Raw genomic sequence first — 25,934 nt, 5'->3', positions numbered from 1 at the left:
ATATAAAATTATTCACAGAACATACATTACTCAATATATGATGAAGAAAATGGGACTCTCAGACTCCGACATTTGTCTCCAGTGTTTACAAAACACTACAGACACTTATTTTCATGCTTTATGGTTATGTACTCCGGTTATGTGTTTCTGGACTAAAGTCTTAGAAAAACTTTCCGCTGTCTTGGACTGTAGGATACCGTTCTCTCCAAACTTGTGTTTGCTAGGTGACTTAACAACAATTGACTTACCACATAAACAATTTCAATCTATACTTGTAGCCCTTACTATCGCAAAAAAAACAATTCTTGTTAACTGGAAAAATAAACAAACTTTGAATATCGACCAATGGTCTAACCTCCTCAGAAATCATATTTTAATGGAAAAAATATCTGCCTCAAATAAAAACCAAATGTCAAAATTTAAAGAAACATGGTCTACGTATATAGAATTTTTTAACCTAAACTTGGATTTTAATTCTGCCTGTTAGCGAGAGCCACAGCAGCGTTATAACTCGCATTGATGTTTCTGTATTAGGCAATTTGTAACTAATGGTTGTGTTTCTATAGTCAGGAACCCGGCTGCTGCCAGCGGGATCGAGCGGATTCACCTCCGATGGGCACCAGGGGTTGATATTCGGATTCACGGCATGCCAGTGGGTTAATTCTGTGGGTGCTGTCCCCCCTGGCTGGGCGTGGGCGGGTCTGCCCCTCTGTTGGCTGCTGGGTGGCGGCTGCGTCTTGGCCGTTCCCTGGGTCTCTTGGGGGGTGCTGCGTTGCGGGGCTTTCCCTGGTGTCGGGGGCGGCGCCGTTCCGGCGCGGTCCGTCGTTCTGGGCCCGGCGACGCGGTTCGGGGCCTGTGGGCCGCCGGGGTGCCCGGTGGTTCCCTCTCCCCTCCCCCTTCCTCCCCCTTGCTGCCTCTCCCTCCTCGCCTCTCCCCGCCCGTCCTCCGCCTCCCTGTCCCTTCTCCCTCGTCACCCTTCCTCCTCCTCTCCCCCTCTCTTTGCGTCCCTGCCGCTGCCCCCTGCCCTTCTTGTCGTCCCCTTCCCCCCTCCCTTCCCCCTCCCCGGTACGCCTTCCTTCCCCTCCCCTGGGCCGGGGGCTCCATCCATGGCCCGGGTCTCGGTGCTACGGGGGCCGGCGGGGGTGGCTGGGGTTTGATGTCGTGCCCGCCCCGCTCCAGTGGGCGTCCTGGCACCTCGGGCGGGACCCAGTATCCGGGGGGCGAGCCCTATCGCCCCGCCGGTCGGGTCCCATATGCCCGCCGGGGTCCTGGTGGGGTGGGTGGGGGCTTGGTGGGCCGGTGCGCCTCCTGCCCCCGCCCGGTTGGGGAGGGCCCCGCTGGTCACTCCTCTTAACTCACTACACTAGGTTTGCACAATACACTTTTATAGACATATAGGGCACATAACACACTTTGGGGGGTGGGGTAGGGTGGAAACACCGTCTTCACCCTACAACTCCCCTCCAATTTTAATACACCACACAACTTGTGGGGGGGGGGGGGCTTGTGGGGGTGCCATCGGTTGGGGGCCGCAGTATAGAGCAGTGCTGCGGTCCCCTGTCCGTGTCCCCGCCCCCCCCCCCCCGCCCTATCTATTTTTTTTAATGCACCACATACACTCAGTAACATGCTTGGGTGGCGGGTGGATCGGAGCGTGGGAATATCATTTCCATCGGCTCCGGTTCACCTGCTCCTAATTTTAATGCACCACACACACACACACACTTGTATATACACTGGGTGGGGTCACATTCACGGTTTAGGGGTCGAGTTCGGCAGTCGGCGAGCTGGCGGACTCAGTAACAGGGGTTAATTTTCACAAAGAACGCTGGGGTGACGACCGGGGCCTTCCCCCGCTGGGCCTTCCCCCGCTGGGCCTGGGGTTCGGGGGTGTCGGCCGCCCTCCGGTGCCCCCATCTCCCCCTTCTGCCCCCGGTGTTCCGTCCTTCCACACGGCGGGGGGTGGGGTGGGCGCGGCTGCCCTCTCCGCTCCGCTGTCCGGCCCCTCTTCGGCGCCGGTGCCTGGGTGCGGGTGGTCCCCGGGGGCTGGGGGTCGGGGGTTGGGGGGCTGCCGGTTGGTCGGGGGGGGGTCGGCTTTGTTGGGGGCGGTGGTGGGGGTTGCGGGGTGGGGGGGGTGCTGGGGGTGGGGGGTGTCTGGGGGATTGGGGACGTGGGGGCAGCTGGGGCTGGGTTGGGGTGGGTGGCGTGGGTGGATGGGGGGCGGGGGGTCTTGGGGTATGCGGGGGTTGGGGGCCGGTGGGGTGCCTGGTGGGCCTGCAGTGCCCCGTCCTGCTGCGTTGGGCCGGGGGGCGCTCCTGCTCCTGGGTTTGCTCTCCGGCCGGTGGCCCTGGCGGGGCCCGGGGGTCGTCCTTTGGCGCTGCCGCGGCCTGGGGGGCCCTGAGGTGTTGCGCTTGCTCTGTTCCGGCGGGGGTCGACGGCTCCCCTCTTTGGTGGAGATTTTCATGCATGCCAGACCCACCACACCAGCATCTACCGAAACTCAGACACAATCTGTTTCCTCCTCAGGTCATTGAATCGGTGGAGGCTGGTGTCTGCGGATCTCACGCGGCTTCGTCTGTCCTTCCTTCCTTTTCTCGGTCTCTCCTTTGGTCTCTTGAGGCCTCCCTGATTTTATGTTTTTTGGATTTGTTGGGGTCTGGATGTTTCTTGGGCTGGGGAGGAGTTCTGGTGGGGGGTGTCTGGTCGGTGCTGGATTTCACCTTCCTTGGTTTTCTTTGGTCCCCTCGGGTCTCCTGGTGTTCGGTTTAGGTGAACGGTATGAGATTTTTTCTAATAGGTTTTCTGGTGAGCTAACAAATACACGCACGCACGCACGCACATACACATACTCACCCACACACAAACACACAAAAAAAAATAAAAAAATAAAAAATAAATAAAAATAAAAGAGCAATGATGATGACATTTCCGAATGAACAATACTGAGCTCTTAAAAAAAAAAAAAAAAAAAAAAAGGAGTCACAAGTGGTTTTTCTGCTGCTGTCCAGTCACGTGACTTTTGCACCATTTATCTCGCTACAAATGGTGCAAAACTGATTCGTACTCGTAGAGCGCCGTGATTTGTACTCGTAGAAGAAGAGGGCGGGCTCTGGAGGATTTGGGCGGGCTAAAGCTCAACCTCATTGGTTGAGCGAACGACAGTGGGTTGAACTCAAATGACGCCACGTTTTTTTATCATTAATATGCACAAGTCTGAAATTCCAAACAAACAAGAGTAGCCTATGGCAAGCCCTTTGAGCATTTATTCCATATCCTTGATATCAGACAGTAGTGTTTCCGAACTAGTGCAGCCTTCGTCAGAACTAGGTGGACATTCAGCCATACTAGTTCTCCGCTTTGTCGTACTACTTGTACAAAAACACTGACATGTCACCCATTTTCTGCAACTTGTGCCACTTTAATCCAACTAGTGCTGACACAAGTCTAACTAGTGACACATACAAGCATGCATTTAGTGCCAAACTCAGCTAGTAGTCAGCTTTTGTATGCACTAGTTGCCCACTGGACCAAACAAGTCATGTTCAAAGTCCTATTAGTTAACTAGTAAGGCACAAAAGCTCTGACATGTTTACTAGTTGACCGTGAGTAGTTACCTCTGATTTCCTCCACTAGCTTTCTAGTGAGAGCGGAAATACCTACTTGTTAACTAGTGAATCACTTGGTTTCTCTCTTGCAAGGTAGTTAAATCCAGACTGAGTCATTAGTTAACTAGTGACACTGATGTTTATATAACTAGTTAACTAGTGAAAGGCATTATCTTTCACAAGTCAGACCAAGAAATTAACTTGTTCAAGATTTGACAGAACACGTTAGACATTTTTCCGACACGTTGGGCGTGTCTTTTAACTAGTGGACCCTTATGTAGCACTGGTAAGCAACTGTACACAACTAGTATAACAAATATTTAACGTGTAATGAATTTTGTTGCACTAGGTAATGTTTCTAGTATAATAGGCGTGTCATTTACATCATGCTAGTTTAACAAAAATTCTTACTAGTTGACATGTGCGCACAACTAGTGAACTTGTGAAGTGTTGTAACTGGCAAACATGTCAAATAGTAAAATTTCATTATTTTCACTGCTTAACTAGTTGTGTGCACATGCCAGCTAGTGAGCAATTGTGTGAAACTTGCACAGTCAAAGTGTGTACAAGTTCAGTCTTGAGGCCGACACGTGAGACAAAATACCTTCTACTAGTAAACTAGTGATAAGAAAATCTGTTTCACTAGTTTATTAGGTACTCACTCTGTACCCCGATAGTTTACTTGTAGGAAAACACGTGTTTCACTAGTTAACAAGTGGCATCATAATGAGCCCAACTTGTGTAACTAGAGGATATCTCTGCATTTACTAGTTAACTAGTGAACATTTTGAGCCTCACTAGTTAGCTTGTAAGGTACAAATAGATGCAAGTAGTTGTGTAGTCTGGCTGTCTGCATTCACTAGTTAACATGTAACCGTAATAGGCATTCACTTGTGAACGTGCTCCAATTCCCTAGGACAACTTGTAAACTAGTGTAAAACATGCAATTAAAGGGGGTGGGATAATGACAAAATCTGAATCTTGATTGGTGTATTTTAACTGCAGAGCCAATAGGAACCCTGGACGCACGTCGGCCCCACCTCCTCATTAATTGTTGGGGTGTAACTAGTTTACTAGTGAACGTTTTGGACCTCACTAGTTGAACTAGTTCAGTCAAAATGTTTCAAATCACGGCGCTCTACGAGTACGAATCAGTTTTGCACCATGTGTAGCGAGATAAATGGTGCACGTGACTGGACAGCAGCAGAAAAACCACTTGTGACTCCTAGTGGCGACTTCTTTGACTACAAGTTGTCATTTCTACAGGTACAAATCACAACTTTTACAGATACAAATTTATACTTTTTTCTACAGGTACACATTTTTTTTACAAGTTAGTTTTGCACCATATTTACCTCCATAGAAAACACACACGCGCGCGCGCAAACTCACACGCGAAAGCAGCACTTACCGAGCTTTTCAGCCTCGTCGTAGCACTCGATGGACCTCAGCAGTTCGGAGGTCACTGCTAGAGCTCCGTCCTCAGTGAAAGTGGACACCAGCACGTTAGTGATCTGCATGAAGTCCTTGCCCTCCACCTTTCTGAGTGCCACCTTTTGGTCGCCAAGGGGTTCCACCAGCTTCGTGCGGAACTTTGCAAAATTGTCCTTCGACAAGTTCTCCAGCGAATTCTTGATCATCATCCATTTGTAGTGCACTTTTTAGCAGTAAACAGAAAACATTTAAAATCTATTCTATGAAAAATATTAGGCAACCACAGATCTTGGCAACAAAATATCTGTGTATAATAATCATATTTTACTTTTACTTTTAGTGGTATTACAAAAAAAACTTAAACAAATATGAGAAAATAATATTTAATATTAGGAAGAAATACAGAAACGTTGAGGAACTGTTAAAGAGAAAATACGCTACTATTAGACAAAATAATTTAATCCAAAAACTTTTTTTTTAAATATTGGAAGAAAACATGATAACAATATTAAAAAAATAAAATATAACATTTGAAAATGATACAAAACTATTTCAAAATATATTTTTTAATTTGATGTAATGAAAGCCTATGTATGTACTGTATATGTAGCCTATTATACAGTATATTATCTATCTATCTATCTATTTATCTATCTATCTATCCATCCCTGATTAACAAACAGAAGTAAAACATAAGACTATCACTAATAATAATAATAATATTAAGAAGAAGAAGAATCACATGGTCATCCTGATAGTTAACTTTGGAGTGTGCAGTGCCACCTGCAGCTCCAGCTGAGCCTGCTGAAGCTGCTACTGCTAGAAACAATAGCAATTAAAGTTTAGTAGATTGTACCGTGCAATTTGAGTTTTTTAAACTCCTAATTAAGGATGTTGATATCAAAGCTATTAAGCAAACAAAAGAAATCAAACGAAAAAGAAAACAACACAAATATACCCACTGTTGTCAGCAGATGAATTCAGTTCGGCAATCTCGTCATCTACCAAAGCACAATGAAAATATGTCAGATATGCGTTTCTACACCACTACTAATATACACAAAAATGCTAAAATTTTACATCTGTATGTAATACAGAATACAAAAATTTAAGTCTGCTAAAAAAATTTGTAAGATATTCAAAATAGTTGAAAAGTACAAAAATATTAGGCTACTAAAATATTTTCAAAAACATAAAATTTTAGATAAAAAATTACAAACAAAAAAAACCTACAGGGCAAAAAAAAAGGTTAATAACACAAATGTTACTAAACAGAAAATGCGTTGGAAAAAAATGTCACACCATGAAAACATTTCAAAACTATTCTATGAAAAATATTAGGCAACCACAGATCTTGGCAACAAAATATCTGTGTATTGTAATCATATTTTACTTTTTTGTTGTAGTATTTCAGTTATAAAGATACTACCACTTCTAATATATATTTTTATATATATTAAACAAATGGTCTTTTATAGTGTTTTTTTTTTTTCAATGACTTAAACTTTAACAAGTCCGAAATTCCAAACAAACAAGAGTAGCCACACCAGTTTACGCGTCATTTTGGAAGAAGAGGACGTCCCAGGCGTTTAGCTTTATCTTGTTAGTTAGCCAGAAAAAAAACAAGATGTCATTTCTACAGGTACAAATCATGACTTTTACAGATACAAATTTAGACATTTTTCTACAGGTACAAAAAATGTTTACAAGTTAGTTTTGTACCATATTTACCTCCATAGAAAACACACGCGCGCGCAAACTCACACGCGAAAGCAGCACTTACCGAGCTTTTCAGCCTCGTCGTAGCACTCGATGGACCTCAGCAGTTCGGAGGTCACTGCTAGAGCTCCTTCCTCAGTGAAAGTGGACACCAGCACGTTGGTGATCTCCATGAAGTTCTTGCCCTCCACCTTGCTGTGATCCACCTTTTGGTCGCCGCGGCGGTCCACCAGCGCCATGCGGAACTTGTAGAAATTGTTACTGGACAAGTTCTCCAGCAAATTCTTGATCATCATCCTTTTGTAGTACCCTTTTTAGCAGTAAACAGAAAACATTTAAAATCTATTCATTAAAAATATTAGGCAACCACAGATCTTGGCAACAAAATATCTGTGTATAATAATCATATTTTACTTTTAATTTTAGTGGTATTACAAAAAAAACTTAAACAAATATTAGAAAATAATATTTAAATATATTAGGAGGAAATACAGAAACTTTGAGGAACTGTTAAAGAGAAAATACGCTACTATTAGACAAAATAATTTAATCCCCAAAAAAATTTTTTAAATATTGGAAGAAAACATGATAACAATATTAAAAAAATTAAATATAACATTTGAAAATGATACAAAACTATTTCAAAATATATTTTTTAATTTGATGTAATGAAAGCCTATGTATGTACTGTATATGTAATCTATTATACAGTATATTATCTATCTATCTATCTATCTATCTATCTATCTATCTATTTATCTATCTATCTATCTATCTATCTATCTATCTATTTATCTATCTATCTATCTATCCATCCCTGATTAACAAACAGAAGTAAAACATAAGACTATCACTAATAATAATAATAATATTAAGAAGAAGAATCGCATGGTCATCCTGATAGTTAACTTTGGAGTGTGCAGTGCCACCTGCAGCTCCAGCTGAGCCTGCTGAAGCTGCTACGGCTAAAAACAATAGCAGTTAAAGTTTAGTAGATTGTACCGTGCAATTTGAGTTTTTTAAACTCCTAATTAAGGATGTTGCTTTCAAAGTTATTAAGCAAACAAAATAAATCAAACGAAAAAGAAAACAACACAAATATACCCACTTTTGTCAGCAGATGAATTCAGTTCGGCAATCGCGTCATCTACCAAAGCACAATGAAAATATATCAGATATGCGTTTCTACACCACTACTAATATACACAAAAATGCTAAAATCCTACATCTGTATGTAATACAGTATACAAAAATGTAAGTCTGCTAAAAAAATTGTAAGATATTCAAAATCGTTGAAAAGTACAAAAATATTAGGCTACTCAAATATTTTCAAAAACATAAAATTTTAGATAAAAAATTACAAACAAAAAAAACCTACAGGGCAAAAAAAAAAGGTTAATAACACAAATGTTACTAAACAGAAAATGCGTTGGAAAAAAATGTCACACCATGAAAACATTTCAAAACTATTCTATGAAAAATATTAGGCAACCACAGATCTTGGCAACAAAATATCTGTGTATAATAATCATATTTTACTTTTGCTTTTAGTGGTATTACAAAAAAAACGTAAAAAAAATTAGAAAATAATATTTAATATTAGGAGGAAATACAGAAACGTTGAGGAACTGTTAAAGAGAAAATACGCTACTATTAGACAAAATAATTTAATCCCAAAACATTTTTTTTTAATATTCAAAGAAAACATGATAACAATATTTAAAAAATTAAATATAACATTTGAAAATTATACAAAACTATTTCAAAATATATTTTTTAATTTGATGTAATGAAAGCCTATGTATGTACTGTATATGTAATCTATTATACAGTATATTATCTATCTATCTATCTATCTATCTATCTATCTATCTATCTATCTATCTATCTATCTATCTATCTATCTATCTATCTATCTATCTATCTATCTATCTATCTATCTATCTATCTATCTATCTATCTATCTATCTATCCATCCCTGATTAACAAACAGAAGTAAAACATAAGACTATCACTAATAATAATAATAATATTAAGAAGAAGAATCGCATGGTCATCCTGATAGTTAACTTTGGAGTGTGCAGTGCCACCAGCAGCTCCAGCTGAGCCTGCTGAAGCTGCTACGGCTAGAAACAATAGCAGTTAAAGTTTAGTAGATTGTACCGTGCAATTTGAGTTTTTTAAACTCCCAATTAAGGATGTTGCTATCAAAGTTATTAAGCAAACAAAATGAATCAAACGAAAAAGAAAACAACACAAATATACCCACTGTTGTCAGCAGATGACTTCAGTTCGGCAATCTCGTCATCTACCAAAGCACAATGAAAATATATCAGATATGCGTTTCTACACCACTACTAATATACACAAAAATGCTAAAATTTTACATCTGTATGTAATACAGAATACAAAAATGTAAGTCTCCTAAAAATTTTTGTAAGATATTCAAAATAGTTGAAAAATATTAGGCTACTACAATATTTTCAAAAACATAAAATTTTAGATAAAAAATTACAAACAAAAAAAATCTACAAGGCAAAAAAAAAAAGGTTAATAACACAAATGTTACTAAACAGAAAATGCGTTGGAAAAAAATGTCACACCATGAAAACATTTCAAAACTATTCTATGAAAAATATTAGGCAACCACAGATCTTGGCAACAAAATATCTGTTTATTGTATTCATATTTTACTTTTTTGTTGTAGTATTTCAGTTCTAAAGATACTACCACTTCTAATATAATTTTTATATATATTAAACAAATGGACTTTTATAGTGTTTTTTTTTTTTTATAACTTTAACTTTAACAAGTCCGAAATTCCAAACAAACAAGAGTAGCCACACCAGTTTACGCGTCATTTTGGAAGAAGAGGACGTCCCAGGCGTTTAGCTTTATCTTGTTAGTTAGCCAGAAAAAAAACAAGTTGTCATTTCTACAGGTACAAATAACGACTTTTACAGATACAAATTTTGACATTTTTCTACAGGTACAAAAAATGTTTACAAGTTAGTTTTGCACCATATTTACCTCCATAGAAAACACACGCGCGAAAGCAGCACTTACCGAGCTTTTCAGCCTCGTTGACGCAGTTGATGGTCGTCAGCAGTTCGGAGGTCACTGCTAGAGCTCTGTCCTCAGTGAAAGTGGACACCAGCACGTTGGTGATCTCCATGAAGTTCTTGCCCTCCACCTTGCTGTGATCCACCTTTTGGTCGCCGCGGCGGTCCACCAGCGCCATGCGGAACTTGTAGAAATTGTTCCTGGACAAGTTCTCCAGCGAATTCTTGATCATCCTCCATTTGTAGTGCACTTTTTAGCAGTAAACAGAAAACATTTAAAATCTATTCTATGAAAAATATTAGGCAACCACAGATCTTGGCAACAAAATATCTTTGTATAATAATCATATTTTACTTTTACTTTTAGTGGTATTACAAAAAAAACTTAAACAATATTAGAAAATAATATTTAAATATATTAGGAGGAAATACAGAAAATTTGAGGAACTGTTAAAGAGAAAATACGCTACTATTAGACAAAATAATTAAATCCAAAAAAATATATATTTAATATTGGAAGAAAACATGATAACAATATTAAAAAAATAAAATATAACATTTGAAAATGATACAAAACTATTTCAAAATATATTTTTTAATTTGATGTAATGAAAGCCTATGTATGTACTGTATATGTAACTTATTATACAGTATATTATCTATCTATCTATCTATCTATCTATCTATCTATCTATCTATCTATCTATCTATCTATCTATCTATCTATCTATCTATCTATCTATCTATCTATCTATCTATCCATCCCTGATTAACAAACAGAAGTAAAACATAAGACTATCACTAATAATAATAATAATATTAAGAAGAAGAAGAATCACATGGTCATCCTGATAGTTAACTTTGGAGTGTGCAGTGCCACCTGCAGCTCCAGCTGAGCCTGCTGAAGCTGCTACTGCTAGAAACAATAGCAGTTAAAGTTTAGTAGATTGTACCGTGCAATTTGAGTTTTTTAAACTCCTAATTAAGGATGTTGCTATCAAAGTTATTAAGCAAACAAAAGAAATCAAACGAAAAAGAAAACAACACAAATATACCCACTTTTGTCAGCAGATGAATTCAGTTCGGCAATCGCGTCATCTACCAAAGCACAATGAAAATATATCAGATATGCGTTTCTACACCACTACTAATATACACAAAAATGCTAAAATCCTACATCTGTATGTAATACAGTATACAAAAATGTAAGTCTGCAAAAAAAAATTGTAAGATATTGAAAATCGTTGAAAAGTACAAAAATATTAGGCTACTAAAATATTTAAAAAAACATAAAATTTTAGATAAAAAATTACAAACAAAAAAAACCTACAAGGCAAAAAAAAAGGTTAATAACACAAATGTTACTAAACAGAAAATGCGTTGGAAAAAAATGTCACACCATGAAAACATTTCAAAACTATTCTATGAAAAATATTAGGCAACCACAGATCTTGGCAACAAAATATCTGTGTATTGTAATCATATTTTACTTTTTTGTTGTAGTATTTCAGTTCTAAAGATACTACCACTTCTAATATATATTTTTATATATATTAAACAAATGGTCTTTTATAGTGTTTTTTTTTTATAACTTTAACTTTAACAAGTCCGAAATTCCAAACAAACAAGAGTAGCCACACCAGTTTACGCATCATTTTGGAAGAAGAGGACGTCCCAGGCGTTTAGCTTTATCTTGTTAGTTAGCCAGAAAAAAAACAAGATGTCATTTCTACAGGTCCAAATAACGACTTTTACAGATACAAATTTAGACATTTTTCTACAGGTACAAAAAATGTTTACAAGTTAGTTTTGCACCATATTTACCTCCATAGAAAACACACGCGCGCGCAAACTCACACGCGAAAGCAGCACTTACCGAGCTTTTCAGCTTCGTTGACGCAGTTGATGGACCTCAGCAGTTCGAAGGTCACTGCTAGAGCTCCGTCCTCAGTGAAAGTGGACACCAGCACGTTGGTGATCTCCATGAAGTCCTTGCCCTCCACCTTGCTGTGATCCACCTTTTGGTCGCCGCGGCGGTACACCAGCATCGTGCGGAACTTTGCCAAATTGTTCCTGGACAAGTTCTCCAGCGAATTCTTGATCATCATCCATTTGTAGTGCACTTTTTAGCAGTAAACAGAAAACATTTAAAATCTATTCTATGAAATATATTAGGCAACCACAGATCTTGGCAACAAAATATCTTTGTATAATAATCATATTTTACTTTTACTTTTAGTGGTATTACAAAAAAAACGTAAAAAAATATTAGAAAGTAATATTTAATATTAGGAGGAAATACAGAAATGTTGAGGAACTGTTAAAGAGAAAATACGCTACTATTAGACAAAATAATTTAATCCCCAAAAAATGTTTTTAAATATTGGAAGAAAATATGATAACAATATTAAAAAAATAAAATAAAACATTTGAAAATGATACAAAACTATTTCAAAATATATTTTTTAATTTGATGTAATGAAAGCCTATGTATGTACTGTATATGTAACCTATTATACAGTATATTATCTATCTATATATCTATCTATCTATCCATCCATGATTAACAAACAGAAGTAAAACATAAGACTATCACTAATAATAATAATAATATTAAGAAGAAGAATCGCATGGTCATCCTGATAGTTAACTTTGGAGTGTGCAGTGCCACCTGCAGCTCCAGCTGAGCCTGCTGAAGCTGCTACGGCTAGAAACAATAGCAGTTAAAGTTTAGTAGATTGTACCGTGCAATTTGAGTTTTTTAAACTCCTAATTAAGGATGTTGCTATCAAAGTTATTAAGCAAACAAAATAAATCAAACGAAAAAGAAAACAACACAAATATACCCACTTTTGTCAGCAGATGACTTCAGTTCGGCAATCTCGTGATCTACCAAAGCACAATGAAAATATGTCAGATATGCGTTTCTAACCACTACTAATATACACAAAAATGCTAAAATCCTACATCTGTATGTAATACAGTATACAAAAATGTAAGTCTGCTAAAAAAAATTGTAAGATATTCAAAATCGTTGAAAAGTACAAAAATATTTGGCTACTAAAAATTTTTTCAAAAACATAAAATTTTAGATAAAAATTACAATCAAAAAAAAACTACAAGGCAAAAAAAAAAGGTTAATAACACAAATGTTACTAAACAGAAAATACGTTGGAAACAAATGTCACACCATGAAAACATTTCAAAACTATTCTATGAAAAATATTAGGCAATCACAGATCTTGGCAACAAAATATCTGTGTATTGTAATCATATATTATTTTTAGTTTTCGTGGTATTACAAAAAAAACTTAAACAAATATTAGAAAATAATATTTAAATATATTAGGAGGAAATACAGAAACTTTGAGGAACTGTTAAAGAGAAAATACGCTACTATTAGACAAAATAATGTAATCAAAAAAATTAATTAAAAATATTGGAAGAAAACATGATAACAATATTAAAAAAATAAAATAAAACATTTGAAAATGATACAAAACTATTTCAAAATATATTTTTTAATTTGATGTAATGAAAGCCTATGTATGTACTGTATATGTAATCTATTATACAGTATATTATCTATCTATCTATCTATCTATCTATCTATCTATCTATCTATCTATCTATCTATCTATCTATCTATCTATCTATCTATCCATCCATCTATCTATCCATCCATCCATCCATCCATCCATGATTAACACTAATAATAATAATAATAATATTAAGAAGAAGAAGAATCGCATGGTCATCCTGATAGTTAACTTTGGAGTGTGCAGTGCCACCTGCAGCTCCAGCTGAGCCTGCTGAAGCTGCTACGGCTAGAAACAATAGCAGTTAAAGTTTAGTAGATTGTACCGTGCAATTTGAGTTTTTTAAACTCCTAATTAAGGATGTTGCTATCAAAGTTATTAAGCAAACAAAATAAATAAAACGAAAAAGAAAACAACATAAATATACCCACTTTTGTCAACAGATGACTTCAGTTCGGCAATCTCTTCATCTACCAAAGCACAATGAAAATATATCAGATATGCGTTTCTAACCACTACTAATATACACAAAAATGCTAAAATCCTACATCTGTATGTAATACAGTATACAAAAATGTAAGTCTGCTAAAAAAAATTGTAAGATATTCAAAATCGTTGAAAAGTACAAAAATATTAGGCTACTCAAATATTTTCAAAAACATAAAATTTTAGATAAAAAATTACAAACAAAAAAAACCTACAAGGCAAAAAAAAAAGGTTAATAACACAAATGTTACTAAACAGAAAATGCGTTGGAAAAAACTGTCACACCATGAAAACATTTCAAAACTATTCTATAAAAAATATTAGGCAACCACAGATCTTGGCAACAAAATATCTGTGTATTGTAACCATATTTTACTTTTTTGTTGTAGTATTTCAGTTCTAAATATACTACCACTTCTAATATAATTTTTATATATATTAAACAAATGGTCTTTTATAGTGTTTTTTTTTTTTATAACTTAAACTTTAACAAGTCCGAAATTCCAAGCAAACAAGAGTAGCCACACCAGTTTACGCATCATTTTGGAAGAAGAGGACGTCCCAGGCGTTTAGCTTTATCTTGTTAGTTAGCCAGAAAAAAAACAAGATGTCATTTCTACAGGTACAAATAACGACTTTTACAGATACAAATTTAGACATTTTTCTACAGGTACAAAAAATGTTTACAAGTTAGTTTTGCACCATATTTACCTCCATAGAAAACACACGCGCGCGCGCAAAATCACACGCGAAAGCAGCACTTACCGAGCTCTTTAGCCTCGTTGACACAGTTGATGGTCCTCAGCAGTTCGGAGGTCACTGCTGCAGCTCCGTCCTCAGTGAAAGTGGACACCAGCACGTTGGTGATCTCCATGAAGTCCTTGCCCTCCACCTTTCTGAATGGGACCTTTCGGTCGCCGTGGCGGTACACCAGCTTCGTGCAGAACTTTGCCAAATTGAAACTGGACAAGTTCTCCAGCGAATTCTTGATCATCCTCCATTTGTAGTACTCTTTTTAGCAGTAAACAGAAAACATTTTAAATCTATTCTATGAAAAATATTAGGCAACCACAGATCTTGGCAACAAAATATCTGTGTATAATAATCATATTTTACTTTTGCTTTTAGTGGTATTACAAAAAAAACGTAAAAAAAATTAGAAAATAATATTTAATATTAGGAGGAAATACAGAAACGTTGAGGAACTGTTAAAGAGAAAATACGCTACTATTAGACAAAATAATTTAATCCAAAAACTTTTTCTTTAAATATTGGAAGAAAACATGATAACAATATTAAAAAAATAAATTATAACATTTGAAAATGATACAAAACTATTTCAAAATATATTTTTTAATTTGATGTAATGAAAGCCTATGTATGTACTGTATATGTAACCTATTATACAGTATATTATCTATCTATCTATCTATCCATCCATCCATCCATCCCTGATTAACAAACAGAAGTAAAACATAAGACTATCACTAATAATAATAATAATATTAAGAAGAAGAATCGCATGGTCATCCTGATAGTTAACTTTGGAGTGTGCAGTGCCACCTGCAGCTCCAGCTGAGCCTGCTGAAGCTGCTACGGCTAGAAACAATAGCAGTTAAAGTTTAGTAGATTGTACCGTGCAATTTGAGTTTTTTAAACTCCTAATTAAGGATGTTGCTATCAAAGTTATTAAGCAAACAAAATAAATCAAACGAAAAAGAAAACAACACAAATATACCCACTTTTGTCAGCAGATGACTTCAGTTTGGCAATCTCTTCATCTACCAAAGCACAATGAAAATATATCAGATATGCGTTTCTACACCACTACTAATATACACAAAAATGCAAAAATCCTACATCTGTATGTAATACAGTATACAAAAATGTAAGTCTGCTAAAAAAATTGTAAGATATTCAAAATCGTTGAAAAGTACAAAAATATTAGGCTACTCAAATATTTTCAAAAACATAAAATTTTAGATAAAAAATTACAAACAAAAAAAACCTACAGGGCAAAAAAAAAAGGTTAATAACACAAATGTTACTAAACAGAAAATGCGTTGGAAAAAAATGTCACACCATGAAAACATTTCAAAACTATTCTATGAAAAATATTAGGCAACCACAGATCTTGGCAACAAAATATCTGTGTATTGTAATCATATTTTACTTTTTTGTTGTAGTATTTCAGTTCTAAAGATACTACCACTTCTAATATATATTTTTATATATATTAAACAAATGGTCTTTTATAGTGTTTTTATTTTTATAACTTTAACTTTAACAAGTCCGAAATTCCAAACAAACAAGAGTAGCCACACCAGTTTACGCGTCATTTTGGAAGAAGAGGACGTCCCAGGCGTGAACATTCCAACATGGTTTCTATACGTAATCGGTTAAACGTTTAGCTTTATCTTGTTAGTTAGCCAGAAAAAAAACAAGTTGTCATTTCTACAGGTACAAATCATGACTTTTACAGATACAAATTTAGACATTTTTCTACAGGTACAAAAAATGTTTACAAGTTAGTTTTGCACCATATTTACCTCCATAGAAAACACACGCGCGCGCGCAAACTCACACGCGAAAGCAGCACTTACCGAGCTTTTCAGCCTCTTCGAAGCACTTGATGGTCGTCAGCAGTTCGGAGGTCACTGCTAGAGCTCTGTCCTCAGTGAAAGTGGACACCAGCACGTTGGTGATCTCCATGAAGTTCTTGCCCTCCACCTTGCTGTGATCCACCTTTTGGTAACCGCGGCGGTCCACCAGCTTCGTGCGGAACTTTGCCAAATTTTTCCTGGACAAGTTCTCCAGCGAATTCTTGATCATCCTCCATTTGTAGTGCACTTTTTAGCAGTAAACAGAAAACATTTAAAATCTATTCTATGAAAAATATTAGGCAACCACAGATCTTGGCAACAAAATATCTTTGTATAATAATCATATTTTACTTTTACTTTTAGTGGTATTACAAAAAAAACGTAAAAAAATATTAGAAAATAATATTTAATATTAGGAGGAAATACAGAAACGTTGAGGAACTGTTAAAGAGAAAATACGCTACTATTAGACAAAATAATTTAATCCCAAAACATTTTTTTTTAATATTCAAAGAAAACATGATAACAATATTTAAAAAATTAAATATTACATTTGAAAATTATACAAAACTATTTCAAAATATATTTTTTCATTTGATGTAATGAAAGCCTATGTATGTACTGTATATGTAATCTATTATACAGTATATTATCTATCTATCTATCTATCTATCTATCTATCTATCTATCTATCTATCTATCTATCTATCTATCTATCTATCTATCCATCCCTGATTAACAAACAGAAGTAAAACATAAGACTATCACTAATAATAATAATAATATTAAGAAGAAGAATCGCATGGTCATCCTGATAGTTAACTTTGGAGTGTGCAGTGCCATCTGCAGCTCCAGCTGAGCCTGCTGAAGCTGCTACTGCTAGAAACAATAGCAATTAAAGTTTAGTAGATTGTACCGTGCAATTTGAGTTTTTTAAACTCCTAATTAAGGATGTTGCTTTCAAAGTTATTAAGCAAACAAAAGAAATCAAACGAAATAGAAAACAACACAAATATACCCACTTTTGTCAGCAGATGACTTCAGTTCGGCAATCTCGTGATCTACCAAAGCACAATGAAAATATATCAGATATGCGTTTCTACACCACTACTAATATACACAAAAATGCTAAAATCCTACATCTGTATGTAATACAGTATACAAAAATGTAAGTCTGCTAAAAAAAATTGTAAGATATTCAAAATCGTTGAAAAGTACAAAAATATTAGGCTACTAAAATATTTAAAAAAACATAAAATTTTAGATAAAAAATTACAAAAAAAAACAACCTACAAGGCAAAAAAAAAAAGGTTAATAACACAAATGTTACTAAACAGAAAATGCGTTGAAAAAAAATGTCACAACATGAAAACATTTCAAAACTATTCTATAAAAAATATTAGGCAACCACAGATCTTGGCAACAAAATATCTGTGTATTGTAATCATATTTTACTTTTTTGTTGTAGTATTTCAGTTCTAAATATACTACCACTTCTAATATAATTTTTATATATATTAAACAAATGGTCTTTTATAGTTTTTTTTTTTTTTTTACAACTTTAACTTTAACAAGTCCGAAATTCCAAACAAACAAGAGTAGCCACACCAGTTTACGCGTCATTTTGGAAGAAGAGGACGTCCCAGGCGTTTAGCTTTATCTTGTTAGTTAGCCAGAAAAAAAAACAAGATGTCATTTCTACAGGTACAAAAAATGTTTACAAGTTAGTTTTGCACCATATTTACCTCCATAGAAAACACACGCGCGCGCGCAAATTCACACGCGAAAGCAGCACTTACCGAGCTCTTCAGCCTTGTTGTAGCACTCGATGGACCTCAGCAGTTCGGAGGTCACTGCTAGAGCTCCGTCCTCAGTGAAAGTGGACACCAGCACGTTGGTGATCTGCATGAAGTCCTTGCCCTCCACCTTTCTGAGTGCCACCATTTGGTCGCCAAGGGGTTCCACCAGCTTCGTGCGGAACTTTGCAAAATTCTTCCAGGACAAGTTCTCCAGCGAATTCTTGATCATCATCCACTTGTAACAAAAATGTGTACCTGTAGAAAAAAGTATAAATTTGTATCTGTAAAAGTTGTGATTTGTACCTGTAGAAATGACAACTTGTAGTCAAAGAAGTCGCCACTAGGAGTCACAAGTGGTAGGACGTAAGTAAAGGACGGGAGCTTAAAGGGACCTCATTTGGAATGAATGATCAATTCCCGAGAGAGATCAATGAGCGGCGAAAGGTACTGTTTCCTATAATGAAACAAAATAGGCAAGTTAATTTAAATTTCACTCCACTTCTGGATAGCATTTATAGTGACTTGGAGCGCTGGAATAACCTTCCTATTTCTCTAATAGGACGAATAGCCACTATTAAAATGAAAGTTTTACCCAAAATAAACTATTTTTTCTCAATGATTCCATTTAAACCTACGGCTAACTGGTTCCAGTTGTTGGATTCAGCCGTTACAAAATTTTACTGGAAAAAAAAAAGAAGCAAAGATTAGTCTATCTACTCTTCAGAAAAATAAATCCAAAGGAGGTCTAGAGGCACCAAATTTTATGCACTATTATATAGCCAACCAGCTACAATATATTATTTTATGGGCACAACCCAATAGAGATACTAACTGTTGGCTGGAACTAGAACAGAAGGATTGTAATAACCTCAGACTCCTAGATTTACTCTTTATTACAACATCGATTAAGCGACATAACTGCTTTAAAAATCCAATGATTTCCGCCACCCTGACTGCCTGGTGGAAGGCACTAGAAATGACAAAAGCCCAAGTGGAGCCCAGCGGGCTTTCTCCCCTATGGCATAACCCCGACTTTCAAATTAAAACCAATCGTTTTATTTGAATGTGTGGGAGCAGAAAGGAATTACACATCTCCACCATCTCTTCTCAGATAATATGTTTATATCATATACATCCTTGCTCCAAAAATATAAAATAAAAAACGGAAACTTTTTACATTATTTGCAAGTTAAAAGTATGATAAAGAAACAAATTCCAACACTCCAGGGTACGCTCCAACCGCCTGTTTTAGCTAAAGATATTACCAAGCTTTCTCCGACAACAACAAAAAAACTCTCAAAAATATATAAGTTACTTTCATATACTGATAAAACGTCTTTACCCATCTCAAAATGGGAAACAGACTTGTCTATAGCTCCGGAATCTGTCTTTTGGATTCAAGTTTGTGAAAATGTTTTTAAAATGACAAAACACACAAATTTACAACTTATCCAATATAAAATTATTCACAGAACATACATTACTCAATATATGATGAAGAAAATGGGACTCTCAGACTCCGACATTTGTCTCCAGTGTTTACAAAACACTACAGACACTTATTTTCATGCTTTATGGTTATGTACTCCGGTTATGTGTTTCTGGACTAAAGTCTTAGAAAAACTTTCCGCTGTCTTGGACTGTAGGATACCGTTCTCTCCAAACTTGTGTTTGCTAGGTGACTTAACAACAATTGACTTACCACATAAACAATTTCAATCTATACTTGTAGCCCTTACTATCGCAAAAAAAACAATTCTTGTTAACTGGAAAAATAAACAAACTTTGAATATCGACCAATGGTCTAACCTCCTCAGAAATCATATTTTAATGGAAAAAATATCTGCCTCAAATAAAAACCAAATGTCAAAATTTAAAAGAAACATGGTCTACGTATATAGAATTTTTTAACCTAAACTTGGATTTTAATTCTGCCTGTTAGCGAGAGCCACAGCAGCGTTATAACTCGCATTGATGTTTCTGTATTAGGCAATTTGTAACTAATGGTTGTGTTTCTATAGTCAGGAACCCGGCTGCTGCCAGCGGGATCGAGCGGATTCACCTCCGATGGGCACCAGGGGTTGATATTCGGATTCACGGCATGCCAGTGGGTTAATTCTGTGGGTGCTGTCCCCCCTGGCTGGGCGTGGGCGGGTCTGCCCCTCTGTTGGCTGCTGGGTGGCGGCTGCGTCTTGGCCGTTCCCTGGGTCTCTTGGGGGGTGCTGCGTTGCGGGGCTTTCCCTGGTGTCGGGGGCGGCGCCGTTCCGGCGCGGTCCGTCGTTCTGGGCCCGGCGACGCGGTTCGGGGCCTGTGGGCCGCCGGGGTGCCCGGTGGTTCCCTCTCCCCTCCCCCTTCCTCCCCCTTGCTGCCTCTCCCTCCTCGCCTCTCCCCGCCCGTCCTCCGCCTCCCTGTCCCTTCTCCCTCGTCACCCTTCCTCCTCCTCTCCCCCTCTCTTTGCGTCCCTGCCGCTGCCCCCTGCCCTTCTTGTCGTCCCCTTCCCCCCTCCCTTCCCCCTCCCCGGTACGCCTTGCTTCCCCTCCCCTGGGCCGGGGGCTCCATCCATGGCCCGGGTCTCGGTGCTACGGGGGCCGGCGGGGGTGGCTGGGGTTTGATGTCGTGCCCGCCCCGCTCCAGTGGGCGTCCTGGCACCTCGGGCGGGACCCAGTATCCGGGGGGCGAGCCCTATCGCCCCGCCGGACGGGTCCCATATGCCCGCCGGGGTCCTGGTGGGGTGGGTGGGGGCTTGGTGGGCCGGTGCGCCTCCTGCCCCCGCCCGGTTGGGGAGGGCCCCGCTGGTCACTCCTCTTAACTCACTACACTAGGTTTGCACAATACACTTTTATAGACATATAGGGCACATAACACACTTTGGGGGGTGGGGTAGGGTGGAAACACCGTCTTCACCCTACAACTCCCCTCCAATTTTAATACACCACACAACTTGTGGGGGGGGGGGGCTTGTGGGGGTGCCATCGGTTGGGGGCCGCAGTATAGAGCAGTGCTGCGGTCCCCTGTCCGTGTCCCCGCCCCCCCCCCCCCCCCGCCCTATCTATTTTTTTTAATGCACCACATACACTCAGTAACATGCTTGGGTGGCGGGTGGATCGGAGCGTGGGAATATCATTTCCATCGGCTCCGGTTCACCTGCTCCTAATTTTAATGCACCACACACACACACACACTTGTATATACACTGGGTGGGGTCACATTCACGGTTTAGGGGTAGAGTTCGCCAGTCGGCGAGCTGGCGGACTCAGTAACAGGGGTTAATTTTCACAAAGAACGCTGGGGTGACGACCGGGGCCTTCCCCCGCTGGGCCTGGGGTTCGGGGGTGTCGGCCGCCCTCCGGTGCCCCCATCTCCCCCTTCTGCCCCCGGTGTTCCGTCCTTCCACACGGCGGGGGGTGGGGTGGGCGCGGCTGCCCTCTCCGCTCCGCTGTCCGGCCCCTCTTCGGCGCCGGTGCCTGGGTGCGGGTGGTCCCCGGGGGCTGGGGGTCGGGGGTTGGGGGGCTGCCGGTTGGTCGGGGGGGGGGGGGTCGGCTTTGTTGGGGGGGGGCGGTGGTGGGGGGTGCGGGGTGGGGGGTGCTGGGGGTGGGGGGTGTCTGGGGGATTGGGGACGTGGGGGCAGCTGGGGCTGGGTTGGGGTGGGTGGCGTGGGTGGATGGGGGGCGGGGGGTCTTGGGGTATGCGGGGGTTGGGGGCCGGTGGGGTGCCTGGTGGGCCTGCAGTGCCCCGTCCTGCTGCGTTGGGCCGGGGGGCGCTCCTGCTCCTGGGTTTGCTCTCCGGCCGGTGGCCCTGGCGGGGCCCGGGGGTCGTCCTTTGGCGCTGCCGCGGCCTGGGGGGCCCTGAGGTGTTGCGCTTGCTCTGTTCCGGCGGGGGTCGACGGCTCCCCTCTTTGGTGGAGATTTTCATGCATGCCAGATCCACCACACCAGCATCTACCGAAACTCAGACACAATCTGTTTCCTCCTCAGGTTATTGAATCGGTGGAGGCTGGTGTCTGCGGATCTCACGCGGCTTCGTCTGTCCTTCCTTCCTTTTCTCGGTCTCTCCTTTGGTCTCTTGAGGCCTCCCTGATTTTATGTTTTTTGGATTTGTTGGGGTCTGGATGTTTCTTGGGCAGGGGAGGAGTTCTGGTGGGGGGTGTCTGGTCGGTGCTGGATTTCACCTTCCTTGGTTTTCTTTGGTCCCCTCGGGTCTCCTGGTGTTCGGTTTAGGTGAACGGTATGAGATTTTTTCTAATAGGTTTTCTGGTGAGCTAACAAATACACGCACGCACGCACGCACGCACGCACGCACATACACATACTCACCCACACACAAACACACAAAAATAAATAAAAAAAATTTAAAAAAATAAAAATAAAAGAGCAATGATGATGTCATTTCCGAATGAACAATACTGAGCTCTTAAAAAAAAAATAAAATAAAAAAAAAGGAGTCACAAGTGGTTTTTCTGCTGCTGTCCAGTCACGTGACTTTTGCACCATTTATCTCGCTACAAATGGTGCAAAACTGATTCGTACTCGTAGAGCGCCGTGATTTGTACTCGTAGAAGAAGAGGGCGGGCTCTGGAGGATTTGGGCGGGCTAAAGCTCAACCTCATTGGTTGAGCGAACGACAGTGGGTTGAACTCAAATGACGCCACGTTTTTTTATCATTAATATGCACAAGTCCGAAATTCCAAACAAACAAGAGTAGCCTATGGCAAGCCCTTTGAGCATTTATTCCATATCCTTGATATCAGACAGTAGTGTTTCCGAACTAGTGCAGCCTTCGTCAGAACTAGGTGGACATTCAGCCATACTAGTTCTCCGCTTTGTCGTACTACTTGTACAAAAACACTGACATGTCACCCATTTTCTGCAACTTGTGCCACTTTAATCCAACTAGTGCTGACACAAGTCTAACTAGTGACACATACAAGCATGCATTTAGTGCCAAACTCAGCTAGTAGTCAGCTTTTGTATGCACTAGTTGCCCACTGGACCAAACAAGTCATGTTCAAAGTCCTATTAGTTAACTAGTAAGGCACAAAAGCTCTGACATGTTTACTAGTTGACCGTGAGTAGTTACCTCTGATTTCCTCCACTAGCTTTCTAGTGAGAGCGGAAATACCTACTTGTTAACTAGTGAATCACTTGGTTTCTTTCTTGCAAGGTAGTTAAATCCAGACTGAGTCATTAGTTAACTAGTGACACTGATGTTTATATAACTAGTTAACTAGTGAAAGGCATTATCTTTCACAAGTCAGACCAAGAAATTAACTTGTTCAAGATTTGACAGAACACGTTAGACATTTTTCCGACACGTTGGGCGTGTCTTTTAACTAGTGGACCCTTATGTAGCACTGGTAAGCAACTGTACACAACTAGTATAACAAATATTTAACGTGTAATGAATTTTGTTGCACTAGGTAATGTTTCTAGTATAATAGGCGTGTCATTTACATCATGCTAGTTTAACAAAAATTCTTACTAGTTGACATGTGCGCACAACTAGTGAACTTGTGAAGTGTTGTAACTGGCAAACATGTCAAATAGTAAAATTTCATTATTTTCACTGCTTAACTAGTTGTGTGCACATGCCAGCTAGTGAGCAATTGTGTGAAACTTGCACAGTCAAAGTGTGTACAAGTTCAGTCTTGAGGCCGACACGTGAGACAAAATACCTTCTACTAGTAAACTAGTGATAAGAAAATCTGTTTCACTAGTTTATTAGGTACTCACTCTGTACCCCGATAGTTTACTTGTAGGAAAACACGTGTTTCACTAGTTAACAAGTGGCATCATAATGAGCCCAACTTGTGTAACTAGAGGATATCTCTGCATTTACTAGTTAACTAGTGAACATTTTGAGCCTCACTAGTTAGCTTGTAAGGTACAAATAGATGCAAGTAGTTGTGTAGTCTGGCTGTCTGCATTCACTAGTTAACATGTAACCGTAATAGGCATTCACTTGTGAACGTGCTCCAATTCCCTAGGACAACTTGTAAACTAGTGTAAAACATGCAATTAAAGGGGGTGGGATAATGACAAAATCTGAATCTTGATTGGTGTATTTTAACTGCAGAGCCAATAGGAACCCTGGACGCACGTCGGCCCAACCTCCTCATTAATTGTTGGGGTGTAACTAGTTTACTAGTGAACGTTTTGGACCTCACTAGTTGAACTAGTTCAGTCAAAATGTTTCAAATCACGGCGCTCTACGAGTACGAATCAGTTTTGCACCATTTGTAGCGAGATAAATGGTGCAAAAGTCACGTGACTGGACAGCAGCAGAAAACCCACTTGTGACTCCTAGTTGCGACTTCTTTGACTACAAGTTGTCATTTCTACAGGTACAAATCACAACTTTTACAGATACAAATTTATACTTTTTTCTACAGGTACACATTTTTTTTACAAGTTAGTTTTGCACCATATTTACCTCCATAGAAAACACACACGCGCGCGCGCAAACTCACACGCGAAAGCAGCACTTACCGAGCTTTTCAGCCTCGTCGTAGCACTCGATGGACCTCAGCAGTTCGGAGGTCACTGCTAGAGCTCCGTCCTCAGTGAAAGTGGACACCAGCACGTTAGTGATCTGCATGAAGTCCTTGCCCTCCACCTTTCTGAGTGCCACCTTTTGGTCGCCAAGGGGTTCCACCAGCTTCGTGCGGAACTTTGCAAAATTGTCCTTCGACAAGTTCTCCAGCGAATTCTTGATCATCATCCATTTGTAGTGCACTTTTTAGCAGTAAACAGAAAACATTTAAAATCTATTCTATGAAAAATATTAGGCAACCACAGATCTTGGCAACAAAATATGTGTGTATAATAATCATATTTTACTTTTAATTTTAGTGGTATTACAAAAAAAACTTAAACAATATTAGAAAATAATATTTAAATATATTAGGAGGAAATACAGAAAATTTGAGGAACTGTTAAAGAGAAAATACGCTACTATTAGACAAAATAATTTAATCCCCAAAAAAAAAATTTAAATATTGGAAGAAAACATGATAACAATATTAAAAAAATAAAATATAACATTTGAAAATGATACAAAACTATTTCAAAATATATTTTTTAATTTGATGTAATGAAAGCCTATGTATGTACTGTATATGTAACTTATTATACAGTATATTATCTATCTATCTATCTATCTATCTATCTATCTATCTATCTATCTATCTATCTATCTATCTATCTATCTATCTATCTATCTATCTATCTATCTATCTATCTATCTATCTATCCATCCATCCATCCCTGATTAACAAACAGAAGTAAAACATAAGACTATCACTAATAATAATAATAATATTAAGAAGAAGAAGAATCGCATGGTCATCCTGATAGTTAACTTTGGAGTGTGCAGTGCCACCTGCAGCTCCAGCTGAGCCTGCTGAAGCTGCTACTGCTAGAAACAATAGCAATTAAAGTTTAGTAGATTGTACCGTGCAATTTGAGTTTTTTAAACTCCTAATTAAGGATGTTGCTATCAAAGCTATTAAGCAAACAAAAGAAATCAAACGAAAAAGAAAACAACACAAATATACCCACTTTTGTTAGCAGATGACTTCAGTTCGGCAATCTCGTCATCTACCAAAGCACAATGAAAATATATCAGATATGCGTTTCTACACCACTACAAATATACACAAAAATGCTAAAATCCTACATCTGTATGTAAT

The 25,934-nt window shown here is 38.9% G+C and overlaps 2 protein-coding genes across 7 annotated transcripts in view; both read right to left on the bottom strand.

Moving 5' to 3' along the window:
* The window catches only part of LOC147172690 (apoptosis-associated speck-like protein containing a CARD), a 43,973-nt gene that overhangs the window by 16,253 nt on the left and 1,786 nt on the right, over positions 1-25,934 (bottom strand). The window lies entirely within an intron of this gene.
* LOC147172691 (uncharacterized) overlaps positions 1-25,934 on the bottom strand; it is a 34,043-nt gene that overhangs the window by 6,564 nt on the left and 1,545 nt on the right. For 5 of the 6 annotated variants that reach the window (XM_086079484.1, XM_086079488.1, XM_086079485.1 and 2 more), the window contains exons 2-18: positions 25,804-25,842; positions 24,733-24,978; positions 18,248-18,502; positions 17,471-17,509; positions 16,449-16,694; positions 15,588-15,626; positions 14,611-14,856; positions 13,791-13,829; positions 12,671-12,709; positions 11,697-11,942; positions 10,880-10,918; positions 9,825-10,070; positions 9,028-9,066; positions 7,867-7,905; positions 6,823-7,068; positions 6,002-6,040; positions 5,017-5,262 (exon numbers count right to left, since the gene is read on the bottom strand). In XM_086079484.1, coding sequence (XP_085935610.1) covers positions 5,017-5,262; positions 6,002-6,040; positions 6,823-7,068; positions 7,867-7,905; positions 9,028-9,066; positions 9,825-10,070; positions 10,880-10,918; positions 11,697-11,942; positions 12,671-12,709; positions 13,791-13,829; positions 14,611-14,856; positions 15,588-15,626; positions 16,449-16,694; positions 17,471-17,509; positions 18,248-18,502; positions 24,733-24,978; positions 25,804-25,842 — 2,328 coding nt within the window. The remainder of the gene's footprint in view (positions 1-5,016; positions 5,263-6,001; positions 6,041-6,822; positions 7,069-7,866; positions 7,906-9,027; positions 9,067-9,824; positions 10,071-10,879; positions 10,919-11,696; positions 11,943-12,670; positions 12,710-13,790; positions 13,830-14,610; positions 14,857-15,587; positions 15,627-16,448; positions 16,695-17,470; positions 17,510-18,247; positions 18,503-24,732; positions 24,979-25,803; positions 25,843-25,934) is intronic. The other variant, XM_086079490.1, reaches the window with a different exon arrangement.

This window comes from Leptonotus elevatus, chromosome 6 (assembly GCF_054856555.1).
Source record: "Leptonotus elevatus isolate MCC_2025b chromosome 6, RoL_Lele_1.0, whole genome shotgun sequence".
NCBI lineage: Eukaryota > Metazoa > Chordata > Actinopteri > Syngnathiformes > Syngnathidae > Leptonotus > Leptonotus elevatus.
This window is presented reverse-complemented; position numbering and strand designations above follow the sequence as displayed.